The sequence below is a fragment of the Miniopterus schreibersii genome, assembly GCF_964146895.1.
Source record: "Miniopterus schreibersii genome assembly, chromosome: 2".
Lineage (NCBI taxonomy): Eukaryota > Metazoa > Chordata > Mammalia > Chiroptera > Miniopteridae > Miniopterus > Miniopterus schreibersii.
Genome location: NC_138102.1, coordinates 93024766 through 93039301, shown reverse-complemented (window position 1 = coordinate 93039301; position 14536 = coordinate 93024766). Strand labels below are relative to the sequence as shown.

General features: G+C 42.8%; 1 protein-coding gene and 1 pseudogene across 11 annotated transcripts in view; both read right to left on the bottom strand.

Annotated features, from left to right (window-relative positions):
• The window catches only part of LOC308552152 (large ribosomal subunit protein eL6 pseudogene), a 43992-nt pseudogene extending 30514 nt beyond the window's left edge, over nt 1–13478 (bottom strand). The window contains exon 1 of the transcript XR_014000668.1: nt 13429–13478. The product of XR_014000668.1 is annotated as a large ribosomal subunit protein eL6 pseudogene (transcript). The remainder of the gene's footprint in view (nt 1–13428) is intronic.
• The window catches only part of CECR2 (CECR2 histone acetyl-lysine reader), a 164918-nt gene extending 151017 nt beyond the window's left edge, over nt 1–13901 (bottom strand). For 4 of the 10 annotated variants that reach the window (XM_081127113.1, XM_081127117.1, XM_081127122.1 and 1 more), the window contains exon 1: nt 13429–13901. In XM_081127113.1, coding sequence (XP_080983239.1) covers nt 13429–13554 — 126 coding nt within the window. In that variant the 5' untranslated portion in view covers nt 13555–13901. The remainder of the gene's footprint in view (nt 1–13428) is intronic. The other 6 variants (XM_081127120.1, XM_081127121.1, XM_081127124.1 and 3 more) reach the window with 4 other exon arrangements.
• Between the last annotated feature and the right edge of the window lie 635 nt (nt 13902–14536).

The following is a 14536-nucleotide window of genomic DNA, read 5'->3' as shown; positions in this document are numbered from 1 at the left end:
AACAACACTCCAACAACTAAGCCACAGGGCCAGGGCCACAGGACACTCTTAGTCTAAAATTTTGTCATTCTTATCTTCAATTCCTGAATAAAAATGATTAACACTAGAGCCTCACATTCATGGAATCCTGTGATGTCCCGCCCACTGTCTCTCAACCTCATTATTAGCCTTCTATAAGAAAAGAATGCTTTAATCTAGCTAGGTATACTGATGTAGTTAACATGAAACTCCAAGACTGCCTATTCCAGGAAGCATTTCACATATGATCACTGCCTGCCTCTGAACTCCTACAAGAATCATATTCTCTACCACCCGGTTTGGCACATAGCATTGTTTTTTACACTATCATTGCCACCCACTCACCCTTTTGAAGAACAAAACTCTAATTCCCACCTTAGCTGGCTTGGATCAGTGGTTAGAGCGTTGACCCTAGGACTGAAGGATCACGGCTTCGATTCCAGCCAAGGGCACGTACCTCAGTTGCACAGCCCTGGTTGGGGCCCGTGCAGTAGGCAATGTGTTGCTCTCACACTGATGTGTCCTGTCCCCGCCCCCCCCCCCCCCGCCCCGCAAAAAGCACCTTGGAAAAAGCTGCTTTGGGATGAGGATTAAAAATCAACAAAAATCTCGAATTCCTCTCGGCTGTGGGAAAATAGCAGCCCTGCCACATACCTCTGGAACCTTGATATTAATAATAACAAACAAAAGGGAAACTGGGATTTGAGGTTTCTCTTTTCTTTCTAATTCCTCTACTACTTTAAAGAGTTGCAAACTACAGAAATCAAAGTACAGTTAGTGGTAATGAAGATGGGTTCCGTCACTGAAAGTAAAGAAACTCTAGTGTTATGATGGCACAGGTATCTTCAACATCAAGTAGAACATTCCTCTCCCAATTCACAACATCCTTTAAGGAGGGCTGGGTAGCTGCTTTACACAACCAAAAAATGGGAAGAAAAGGCTTTCAGGAACAATGTAAAAAAATTGTGTAGGATACTAACTTAAATCAATACCAGCATAAGAGGGGGGGAAAAAACTCCAAAATTAAATCCCTTAATTATGATAATAGGTGAATTTTTTCCTTTAAATCACCACCCTTTCCCACCCCACCCACCTCACTCATAGGCCTGACCCTCTTTCAGTGCTGTTACAAGTGGCCAACCTTGGAAGGACTTCCCTAAAAATCACTCCAAGGTCCACAAACCCCAAACAAGCAGTGGCTGGCCAGGGTATGTCCTATACCTCTGGCTAGGTGGCCCCCAGCCTGGCACTAACAGCAGCTGACCTCAGCACCTCAGTTTGCAACATAGCCTCTCCCAGGTGCCTCCTGCCTAGCAGATAGCTACCAACCACAGAGCGCTTTGTAGCTCCTACCAAGTGGCCAGTTTCAGACCACATCAGAGCACCACATAACACAGCTCCACAAATGACACACCCAAAGGGTAGACTCAACAGGGACCAGAGCCCCATTACAGTGAATCCCACTCCATGGTGTTAGCCCCCAACAACAGCTTCTCCTTTGAAGTCACCACCAGTCCTCCCAACTAGTCAGCCTGAGGGTCAGTCCCTCCCACTGATGTGCCAACAGTAATCAAGACAACTACAATAGGAGGGTACACGCTACCCATACAATGGACACACCTGAAGCACCAGGTTCAGGTGACCAGGGAAAATTCACCACTGGGCCCCATAGGACATCTACTACATAAGGCCACTCTGCAAAGACTAGGAGATGTAGATCAACCTAGTAACATAAAAGCACAGGGAAGCAACCAAAAGGAGGAGACAAAGAAACATGTCCAAAATGCAAGAACAGGACAAAACTCCAGAACTAAATAAAATGGAGGCAAGCAATCTACCAGATAATGGTTATAAGGATGCTCAATGATCTTAGAGAGAAGTTTATCAAAGAGATAGGCAACATAAATGTGGAGATAGAGGCTTGGCCAAGTGGCTCAGTTGGCTGAGTGTCGTCCCATGCACCAAGAGGTTGCTAGTTCAATCCCTGGACAGAGCACATGTCCGGGGTTGCAGGTTTCATGCTCAGCAGGAGGCAACTCATTGATGTTGCACTCTCACATCAATGTTTCTCTTTTCTCCCTTCCTCTCTCTCTTAAAAACACATACACACACAATAAACTATTTAAAAATAAAAAAGGAGGTAGAAAACATAAAGAACCAGTCAAAAATAAAGAATACAGTAACTGAAATGAAGAATACATTATAGATGATAACAGGAGATTAACTGAAGCAGGAAATCAAATCAACGATTTGGAAAGATAAGGCAGTGGAAAGCACCCAATTGGAGCAACAAGAAGAAAAAATAATTTTTTAAAAAATGAGAAAAGTTTCCCCTGGCCCAGTGGCTCGGTTGGAGTGTCATCCTGTACACCAAAAGGCTGCGGGTTCAATACCCAGTCAGGGCACATACCTGGGTTGTGGGCTCAATCCCTGGTCAGTGTGTACAGGAGGCAACTGATATCTCTCTGTCACACACAAAATAAATAAAAACATATTCCTGCCCGGCCGGGCATGGCTCAGCGGTTGAGTGTTGACCTAAGATCCAGGTGATCAGGGTTCGATTCCCGGTCAGGGCACATGCCCAGGTTGTGGGCTCGATCAATGACTCTCTCATCATTGATGTTTCTATCTCTCTCTCTCCCTCTCCTTTCCTCTCTCTGACATCAATAAAGATATATTTTTAAAAAACAAAAAACAAAAACAACATATTCCTGGTGAGGATTTTTTAAAAAAGAGGACAGGTTAAGGGACTTCTGGGACAACATCAAGCGTACCAATATTCCCATCACAGGTGTACCAGAAGGAGAGCGTAAGGGACTGAAAACTTACTTGAAGAAATAATAATGGAAAACTTCCCTAACCTAGCAAAGGAAATAATACACACAAGTCCCAGAAACACAGAGAGTCCTAAATAAGATGAACCCAAAGGCCCACATCAAGAGTCCCACATCATAATTAAAATGCCAAAGGTTAAAGACAAAGAGAGAATCTTAAAAGCAGGAAGAGAAAGGCAGTTAGTTACCTACAAGGGTGCTCCTATACAACTGTCAGCTGGATCTCTCAACAGAAACTTTATAGGCCACAGAAGTGACTGACACAAAATACTCAATGATGAAAAGCAAGGCCCCACAACCAAGATTACTCTACCAGCAAGGCTAACATTTAGTATCAAAAGAGAGATTAAGAGCTTCTCAGACAAGAAAAAGTTAAAGGAGTACATCACCACCAAACCAGAATTATAAGAAATGTAAAATGGATTTTAGAAAAAGAAAAATGAATAATATGGCAATAACTACATACCTATCAATAATCCCTTTAAATGTAAATGGATTAAATGCTTCAATCAAAAGACATAGAGTGGCTAAATGGCTGAGAAAACAAGACCCATATATATGCTGCCTATGAGACTTCAAATCGAAAGACACACACAGACTGAAAATAAAAAGGAGGAAAAAGATATTTCATGCAAATGGAAATGAAAAAAACAAAGCTGGGGTAACAATATATCAGGCAAATTAGACTTTAAAACAAAGGCTATATATAACAAGAGACATAGAAGGATATTTCATATACAATAGCTGAGATATGGAAGCAACCTAAGTGTCCACTGACAGACAATCTGATAAAGATGTAGTACATATATACAAAGGAGTATTACTCAGACATGGAAAAGAATGACACTGCACGATTTGCAACAACACAGGTGGACCTAGAGGGTATTAAAAGTAAACCAAGTCAGACAAAGGCAAATACCATATGATTTCCCTTAATGTGGAGTCTAAAGAACACAAACAAGCAAACAAACAAAAACAAGCTCATAAATACAGAGAACAAACTGGTGGTTGCCAGATGGGAAGGGGATTGGTGAGATGGGTGAAAACGGCGAAAGGATTAAGAAGTACAGACTGGCAGTTACAAAACAGTAACAGAGATATAAAGTACAGCATAGGGAATATGGTCAACAATATTGTGCTAACTATGTATGGTGTCAGGTGGTACTAGCCTTATAACTTCATAAGTTATATAAATGTCTAACCACTATGTTGTACATCTAAAACTAATATAATATTGAATGCCAACTGTGATTAAAATTTTATTTTTAAATAAACTAATCTAGCAAGTTTCAAAAAAATAAATCATCCTCTCCTGTTCCCCCTCCCCACTTCCATGTAACAGTGTCTCCTGAACAAAGAACTCCAGGACACTGATTATAAAAATTGTCTCCCACACCTAAAAGAATCTACAAACACAACCTTTCAGGGAGAAAGAAGAGACACAATGGGAATGGAGGGAAAGAAAAGATTTGCTAAAGAAATAGACCCTTTAAATTTAACATATGTTCTGTCAAACAAATCAACTGTCCTTAGTGCCATTGTTCCTGAAACAATGAACACTCTCTCAGGGAAAGGGTGTTCATTACAAGGAACTGGTCAGGAGAAAAAAACATTCTTGCAGGCAACCAGGCCGCTTAACAGCATTTTCAATTTTAAGAATTTATTCTATTCTCGGGAATTATTAATTGGTGGTGATTTAAAGGTTCAACATTAAAAACATGAAGTGGTTTGTGTAATCATGACCCTATTACTTCCTTTATTTTCACTTATTGGTGGGGAGGAGGGGCACAGAAGGATGTACACAGTCTGCTGTGACAACCATTCACACATTTAATTCAGGTGGTCACATGCCTCAGTGACATATTGCCAAGTCAGGCAATTACTCTAGCAAACCCACCCTAGGGGAAAAGAAGACCCAACAAAGCTCCTAACAAGTCTGGGTTGTAGAATAAAAGCTAAGAGCTGACCATTACAGTGTGAAACTCACCAGAACATGACATCACTTAAACCAGCCAAATATCTACCACAAAGGTCACCTGAGATCAGGGACTTGAAACAGGAGAATGAAACACTATCTTCCAAGTATTTTTACATAAACCGTGTTACATTTTAAATGAGTGTGTGGATAATGAGGTACAAAACAGCATGTAAGAGAATCACTTTGAAGGGTCAATCACCCTCCAAAAGAAAACTTCGTTTGGGGGCAGAAGTGACTGCCTTCACACCAATTATTTATATAAATTCTGGGATTATACCCTGATGCAGGCCAGAAATTCTACCCCTCCTCCACCACAGCCCAAACAAACCCTAGGACATCAGTAGAGTATCACGACAATGAAGCGGGACAGGAAAAAAGCCCAGTGTAGCCAGGCCTTACTTCCCAGCCAAAAAGATAAAAGAACAAAAAATAAGGCACGGGGACCAAATACCCCAAGATGGCAAAGATGTACTTCGAGATGGACAGTTTTCTGTAAAAGACACCTTCAGAAGCCACAGATAAGTGGTAACATTCCATTAAAGTTCTAGTCTTTCTTCCAAGATTCAAAGCCCTTCACAGTGTACAATTACTGCTTAAGTCATCATCACAATACATTTTTCTCCAGAACTAAAAATTTATTTAAGTCCATATATATTTTGCCATACTAAGAGGAAAATCTAATGGGAGAAATCATTTAAAATATTCAGAGCGACATCAAGAGAGGTTCTGTGGTTGGTATGTTCTAAATTGAAAATTCTGATGGAATAAAAAACTTTATATACCTTGATATCTGCATACGTCCCAAATGTGCATGCCAGAACTGGGACACACACACAGAGCTTAGGTCTTACTGAACTTTCAACCTGGTCATGACTATCCCCTGCTCCCCAACAGTCCACCATTGCATAATGCTCAAGAGATGTCAAGAAGATCATGTGCCCCAACAGGCAACAGCAGCATGAGTCTGTATAGCAATACCCTTCTTCCATAAGAGCGCCAAGCCTGAGGGAGGGCTTTCTTTATAGGACCCAGTCAGCTTCACACCCTCCCCTCCACTGCTCCCAAATCACTCTTCTTCCCTTAAATGACTACACAAGAAAAAAAACTGCATGCTTCCCAAGGTGTGCAATTGCTAATAATAGCACATCTGGGAGCAACTTTAATTTCCGTCAATTTCTATTAACAAAAATATTAAAAGTTTGCATTTAGGAAAGAATCACTATCAGAAGGAAAAACTCATCTACTTCCTATACATACAGTGTATTTTCTATACAATGACCAACACTTAAGTCTTCCCTACTTACACCCTAAAGGAGTGATTTTTTTTTTTTTTAATGTTTTTATTGATTTCAAAGAGAGGAAGGGAGAGGAAGAGACAGAAACATCTGTCGGCTGCCTCCTGGATATCCCCTACTGAGGTTGTGCCCTGACCTGTTATCAAGCCCCAGAAATCCTGGTGCATGGGATGAGGCTCAACCAACTGAGCCACAATGGCTGGGCTAAAGGAATGATTGTTAAGCAGGACAATCTTGGCCCCGCAAGAGATATTTGGCAATGTCTGAAGACATTCTTATCTGTCGTAACTGGGATTGCTACTGGCACCTAGACAACAGAGGACAGGGATGCTGCTAAACACCTTAAAATACATGACAGCTTCCCAAAGCAAATATTTACTTGGTCCAAAAATATCAATAGTGCTGAGGCTGAGAAACCCTGAGCACTAAAGAAACCCACAGAATCCTGAGCTCAAACATCCAGCAATTCCTTTCTTAATCATAAGAACTACTGAAAAAAACTTGCCCAAGTTTTCCAATATAAACTGATCAGTATTTGTTAGAGGCTAATGTAAAGAAGGTATAATAAAAGCATCCAAGGAACAGCATCCAATGAAATATGAAAATTCAGAGGAAGGGTAAAACAGATCTCTGAAGAGGGTGCAGTATCAAATGAAAGAAACTACAAGCTAAAAGCTGTAACTGGATTTCATTCCAAGCTCTAAGTATAAATCATGCTCAATATAAGAAACAAAAGTAACGGGAATATAACATAATTCATGAACTTCATCCTCCAGAATTCTGCATTACCTCAAAGTCTTAGCTCAGGTTGAAGACCTTGGAGAGACCGAGAATGTCAATCTTCAAGCCTTAAAAAAAGCTAATTTCAAAGTGCATTTGCAGATAAGATTTCCACAGAAAGACAAATTCATATAAATCACAAATACACCAAGTATGGTTCTGCAGCTTTCATTTGGTACAAAATTAATTTGTGAAACACAGATCCTAACATAGCTCATAACCTTGATCCCAACTAGTGAGAGGTCAGTGATTTTCTGAAATCAGTTACTAGCGCTACACATGCTGAGAAACATTCCTAAAATCATAGACTTTGAGACCTAGGAAAAAACTAGGTATCATCTAGTTTAAAATTTCCATTTTATAGACGGGGCATTTGAAACCAAAAGTGATCTTCCTAAGATCACAACTCAAGTTAATGACAGAGGTGGACCCAAAATCCAGGTTTCTGACTCCTGTGATCCCTTCTGAAAATAGTCTTTTGTTGTTGTTGCTTGTTAATCCTCACCTGAGGATATTTTTTCCACCGATTCTGAGAGAGTGGGAGGGAGAGAGGGAGGGTGGTGGTAGGGGAGAGTGGGAGGGGCAGAAGGAGAGTAAGAGAGAAGCATTGATGTGAGAGAGACATACATCCACACATTGACTGGTTGCCTCCCACATGCTCCCCGACCAGGGAGGAGACCAAACCTTCAACCCAGGCACATGCCCTTGACCAGGAAAGGAACCCAAGAGTGTTCCGTGCTTGGACCAACACTCTAACCACTGCACACACCAGCCAGGGCTGAAAATACGTTGAATCACATCAACTAGATATAAGACCACATAGTTAGAAGCCATGCAGTTCTGTCCACCTTGGCTCTGTCCACACTGAATTTTCACATAAACCAGCTTTTGCACTTGGGTTTTCCAGCATTCTGGTAGTACTCCTCTTTCTTACCCGTAACAAATCGCAAGAATCCAGCACTGAGCCACTCCTGATCAAAGGGCAGATGGTCGGTTGTACCAAATGCAGGCAAGTTTTATTTTAGGCTATCCTGTGTTTCAGAGAATTAAGACTCATTTAAACTTCTGTCATAAAGCAAGCCAGATGCTAACATAGGCTGCCCTTCAGAGAGGAGAGGGTACTGCCCTTTCTACAACTGTAGTAGCTCCCAACTACCCCTTTGAAGCTTTGACAAAGCAGGAAAAAAATAAAAAGAAAAAACAAATAAGAGACTTCCCTTTCAAGATGTTGGTATAAACAGAAAATGATCTAGTATTCACTTTTGGAGAGTGACCACTCTGACAGAACATTCTCCCCTTTCAGGATTTCAAACTGCATAAAGATTTGCCCCTCTATAATTCACATCCTGTTCCTGGGCTTTTCTTGTCAGAGAAGGAGCAGATCCTGAACCTGTAGAAGACATTTATTATGTGGTATCTTACATTAAGTAGATCCGTATGACAAACCACTTATTTTTAAATCACTTTAAATCAATTACCTCCAGGCCTGCTCAAATACCATCTTCTCACAGCGAGGCAACACCTTATCACCCTATTTTATTTTTAAAATATATCTTTATTGACTTCAGAGAGAAGAGGGAAAGGAAAACAGACAGAAATACCAATGATGAGAGACTTATCATTGATCAGCTGCCCCCTGCACGCCCCCAACTGGCGATAGAGCCCGCAACCCCAGCATGTGCCCTGACTGGGAATCGAACTGTTATCTCCTGGATGCTAGGTCAACACTCAACCGCTGAGCCACGCCCGGCCTAGCTTTATCACCCTATTTTAAATTGCAACAACCCACCCCCTCAACTTGGCTATGCCTCTACCTTACTTGATTTCTTGTCACCCTCTGAGATACAATTTGTTTAGTGTCGGTCTCTTGCTAAAAAGAGGGCAAGTATTTCCATGTTATGTTCACATCTGTATTTTCAGCACCTAGTACACTGTGCCTAGCACATAGTAAATGCTAAATAAATATTTGCTGAAACAAACAAAATTGTGAACTTGTTCTTCTGTATTAAATTAAGCATTAGTTTTAAAACAATCTTCTGTATCCCACATTATTAAGAACCAAAGAACTCTAGATTTGCACTGTGGAATCTTGATCATTACTTAGGTCTAGCCCTTCATTTTATAAATAATAAAAACTGAAGTAGAAACAGTGTAAGGTAGTAGCAACAGCATAGATTTTGGTATTAAAGAACCTGAGATCCAGGTGAAAGCCTGTGTGCAAGCAACTTAGCCTCTCTAAACTTTCATTTTCTTCATCTGTAAAATTAAGATAACTCCTACCTCATAGTGATGGTTAAGGATGGCTAAGGATAAAATGAGGTAACTTTTGGAAAATGTACAAAGTGCTACTATACAAGTGTCATTTATCACTAGGGTATTGTGACCTGCACAATTATAATAAGAGTTCAAGTTTCCTAACTCCTTATCCAGTGCATCTTGTGTCATGAAACTAGGCTTCCAATTCTCCTATTCAGGGCCAACTTAATTCTTTCATGTAGTTCAAGGCCTCTTAACCTTTGTATGGCTGGGGACCCTTTTCAGAATTTGATGAAAGCAATAGCCCCTCTCCTCCAGCAATGTGTGTATATGTGTGTGTGTATATGCGTATGTGTATACACATACACACACACACACCCCCCAACACAAAACTCCTATAGCCCATCCACAGGCCTCACGCTTAGGAACCACTGATATGACTGATGTACCCTCAGCAATTTTTATTCCTTATTTTCATGCATAATTCATGCCTTGGTGGTCTTAACTAAGAGGTTGGATCCAAGGAAACACCAAGAGTAGAATTCAGAATCTGAAGAAAAGATACTTCCCCCAGATCATCATGCTGATTAATTGAGGACTTTAATCACACACAACCACAACCAGGAAGGAGATACAAAGAAAGCAAAGGTTTCAGTACTCAAAGGCAGGAAGCTCAGGAAAAAAAGTAGACAAGACGAGATTATTTTTATCATGATGCTATACTATATACACACCATTCAGATAATTTTACATGACCATTTTCAAGTAGTCACCTAGAGACACCAAGGTCTCCTCTCTAGAAGAGAAACGTGGAAAATGTGATGAAATTTCTGCTCCCAACCCCACACCCATCATGATTAACTCCAGAGCAGATTATTTAAAATGACTCTATCCTCCCCTACCTTACTTTGGTCAATTAACACACTCTATTTATTCACTGTAAAAATAATCTGGCTAGGAAAAAGAAAAATCAGTATTAAATCTTTGGGAAAATCAATACCAACTACTGAATGCTGTGTCATTAATCCACTGTTGTCCAACTATACCTCAATAGCTTCACCTGAAAAATAAAAAGAACACCTGATATGACACAAATACATTGTGAGAATATTTGGTGCTCTCTTAATTTGTTTACAATTAATAGTTTTTATCCGAGTGGTGGGGTCTAATGTTAACAGCTTTTATCTCTGAGTGGTGGGATTATGGTGGCTTTAATTACATTACCTATATTTTGCTTTAATTTTCAAGTTTTATATATGTATATGTATTATTATTAAAACCAGAAATTTTGAGCAACTTAAAGCATTACCTATACATTCAGGTTTTTTATCTGATGATTACAGAACACCAATTTGGGGGGTGGGCAGCAACATACAGGGCCTTAAACATATCCCCAAAACAAGAATCAAGAATATTGACTCTTCTGAAGAAATCCTATACATTCAAGGTTGATTAACAAAGTTTTTTTACATGCAAAAATAATATCCATGCTTTGGGGACCAGTTCTCTAAGTGGGAGGTCTTGACCTCTTGCAGAATTGCATCAAGAATCCTGCCAGCCCTTCACTCTCTAAAAGAATACTTCGCTTTAAATAGAAGCCAAGTCCTTGAGGATTCTGCTTCCTAAATTTTTTATAAATCCATGGGCTCAGCTTGGTGGTCTCCAAGGTAAAAATGAGATCTTTCCCACAGGTGAAAACTGGCTACCTAAAAGCTGATATCCAACTTCTACCACTTGGTACTAGTACTAGTCATCACTTCTATCTTTTAAGGTTGCCATAAATTAAAACTGTAGGGCCTTTTCAGTTGGCCTAACAAGGTACAACTCAGCATTAGAATTGTTTTCTTTTTTTTAAAAGAAGAGTCTTCCAATGCATCAAATTCTAACCAAGGGATTCTTTCTTGAATTCTCAGGACAATGAACGATTAGGTTAAAAAAATCACCTAAGCAAAATTAAAATAAATTTATTTATACTTAGAGAATCAAAACTGGTAACAGTGTTTTCGATGAGTTCTGCACTGTCACTGAGTCCACTTTGCTAGAAGCCTAAAAATAAAATTTTAATTTTTAATTTCTGATAACTACTGAAAACTTTAAGTTAAATTTTACATTAACCATTTCAAAACCCACTTTACATGAGAAATCAGGATTATACAAGAACTGCAGAGTAAAAAGTCACTATCACTTGTTATCCATCTACTGAACATCTCCAAATAAAAACAGGTATGAACAGTTACCAAAATGGAGTCCAAATATTCATTCCTGTTGCATGTATTTCACATAGCATACACTTTACCAACAAGTGTCATTTCCCAGAAAAAGTCATCTCAAATAGCCTCATTACTCACCTGTAACTGATTTTTCATTTATTATACATACAAATTTTACCTCTTTGATCAGCTTACATTTCCTTTAGGAATTAAACCAGACAGTGCTTAGAAACCACAAATTTATTTCTTAGAACATAAGACAAGTTATTTACAGATTACACTGGATATCTGCAACAACTACTTAAGGCAAAATTAGTTACCTCTATTTTTCCATCAACAAACTGGGAATATATGGATTTTGAAAGATGAGTTTTTCCACAGTAGTTTGTAGAATGAGACCTTAAAAATCACCTGTTTAATTATCTTGCAAGGAAGAAAATGGGGTGGAGGCAAGTTTACCAGCACCCAAGATGGCATCGTCGCAGGCAACACCTCCCACAACAGCCACCATTTTGAGCACCAGGATATAAACTACTCACGATTTTATACCAACTAAAACAAAACACAGGATTACCACAATAATTGTTAAACCTCTTGACTTTTAGCATTCCCAAGCCTTTCATTTCTGTGGCCCTGTTTCTGTTCTTTAGCCAATATAAACAGTTGTCCCACTGAAATTTTTAGTAAAAAGCATGCTTTTTACAGTCACGTCCAAACTTTGAAAATAAACACTATGGTGCTACCTAAAATACCCAACTTATTACATCCTCCTAAAAAACAGAAGTGGTATACAATTTAATCACATTGTTTTAATGAGTTTAAGGAAATAAGAATTGCCAAAAAGCAGTGAATGGTCCTAGTTTATCAGCCTACATTCCTCTTCATTCTTCCACCCTACGCTTTTGATCTTTTTATTTTCCTGATATCATTAACTCTGCAACAAGAGCAAGTTCCCACTCTTCATTCTTGAGTAGCAAATGATATTTGCGCAAATACCACAGGATCTAAAACTAAAGGTGAGGCAAAAATCTTAGGAATAAATGAATTAAAATCAATTCTAAAACGGCAGAAAGTAAGATAGGTGGGGGTTGGGAGACAACCACCACGATTTGCACCTCCAAACGGGTGATTCTTATTTTGATTACTCCATCGGTGAACTCAATGGCAGAACTGAAAAGAAAAAAAAAAACCCTGACCAACAGTTTCCATTTATCTTTCTCCAAAGGCAAAAGGTAGTAAGTCACTATGCATATTGCTACGGGCGGGCAAGCAATTCAACCTGCCAACCAATCAAATATTTCACACCCCCTTCCAAAAACAAAAATAAAAGAGGATGCTGGTGGGCTAGCTGCTCGTTTTGGCGATCTTGTACCTTCCGTTCCTCACACTCCCGCCACCAACCCAGCTGCTAGGATCCCTGGTTTGAGTGCGGCTATCACAAAGCCTCGGGTGTTGAAAGCACCTTCGGCCTGGCCAGAGAGCCATCCTTCTACTCCACGATCGCCCGTTGGGATAATGGTGGCGAAATCGACTCCAAGAGCTCTCGAGATCCCCGCATAAAGAGGGCCGTCCGTTCCGAGGGGAAAGGCGCTATTAAATAACGGAGACCTAAACTTTCCCTCGGCAGCCCCGGGGCCCCGAGTTAGCCCAACCCGGTTAACTCGGGGACGCAGAGGTGGGGGCGAGTCTCGCCCGGCACAGCGGCCCCGCCCGACACCCCGTCCCGCCGCAGCCGCTGGCTCGCGGCTTCCACCGCCCCAAGAGGGAGCTCCTGAAGCCGGAGGAGAACGGCGGTCCCACTCCCACAAAAGCGAGTTCCCTCCGCCCTCCCACCCCCTGCTCCGCCTCGCCGGAGCAGGCGCGGTGCGCGCGGCGGCCGCCCGCCAACGTCCCGCGCCCCGACTCCTGCCCTCCGGCGGGTCCACGCCGCATGCCCCCGCCTAGCCCTCTGTTGGGGGCGGACGCCCGGCCACGTCTGCAGCGCCCGCTCCCTCCCGCGTGCAATTCCGGACGCCCCGAAGGGCAGGAGAAAAGGGGCGCTGCGCTCAGCCACTCACCTCGATCTCAAAGTCGGGCAGGCGGAACGCCGTGCGAAAGAGCGAACAGAAGTGCGCGATGGCCGGGACTTCCCACCAGGAGCGGAGCTCCCCCAGCCCGGCCTCACCGCCTTCCTCTGGGCACATCTCCCGGCCGCGGCGGTGGCGGCGGGAGCGCCGGCTCCGCGCTCGACGCGCTCTTTGCGGCCCCACGACGCCCGCCCGCCCGGACTCCCGCCTCAGCAACTCCGGCGGGGGCGGGGGCGGGGGCGGCTGCTTCTCCCGCGGCTGCCGCCGCTTGGCGTGTGCATGAGCTGAGGGCGGGCGGGCGAGCGCGCGGGGGGCGGCGGCTCGGACTCGAGTCACTGAGGCGGCTGCTGCTCCGGCTGCCCGCGGGTTCCGCACCGTAGTCCCATCCCGCGGCTGCGGCTACCGCTGTGGTTGCGGCTGTAGCCGCCCCCAGCCCGGTACAATGTAATCATCTCACAGCCAGCGAAAACAGATGGGGCTGGGGGCGGGGAGGGGGCCGAGCGAGGGCCCGGGGGAGGGGCCGCCACGAGGAGGAGGCGGGGCTGCCCTACCACAACAACAACCCCGCCCCCACCCCGGCCCCGGACAGCTGCGCTGGGAGAGAGGGGGAGGGGAGAGGGAACTGAGCGCTCCTAGGAAGGAGTGAGGAGAAGGGAGCACCTCGCTTTCCAGGTGTCTGGGACTGTGGAGTTTAAGGACTTTGATGAGTAGGGACAATAAAGGTCTCTCTCCCACCCCCCACTTGGCCTTAGTGGTTGCAACCTTTTAAAGGGCCCGCTGGGTGGTGGTTTCCGTAGAGGCTAGGTCCAGAAAGACGCACGTGTGGGAATTCAGTTATTGGAGCTGATAGTACAGCAGAACCAGTGGGCTGTGACCGGAGAAATCTAAGGCCTAGAGAAATTAAGTGGTTTCCTCGTGTTCTGTAACACTTTTATTCCATCCAAGAAGCTCTAAGGAACTCTAAAGTGGCTCTTTTCTCTGAGGGAAGAAAGTGGATGGGTCTGGTTAAACTGGAACCCAGTAGGATGGAGGCTGGAGTGCTTCGGGGAGGGTTGGGTAGGAGAAGCACCAATCAGCAGAGGTACGGAAAGAGCGATCC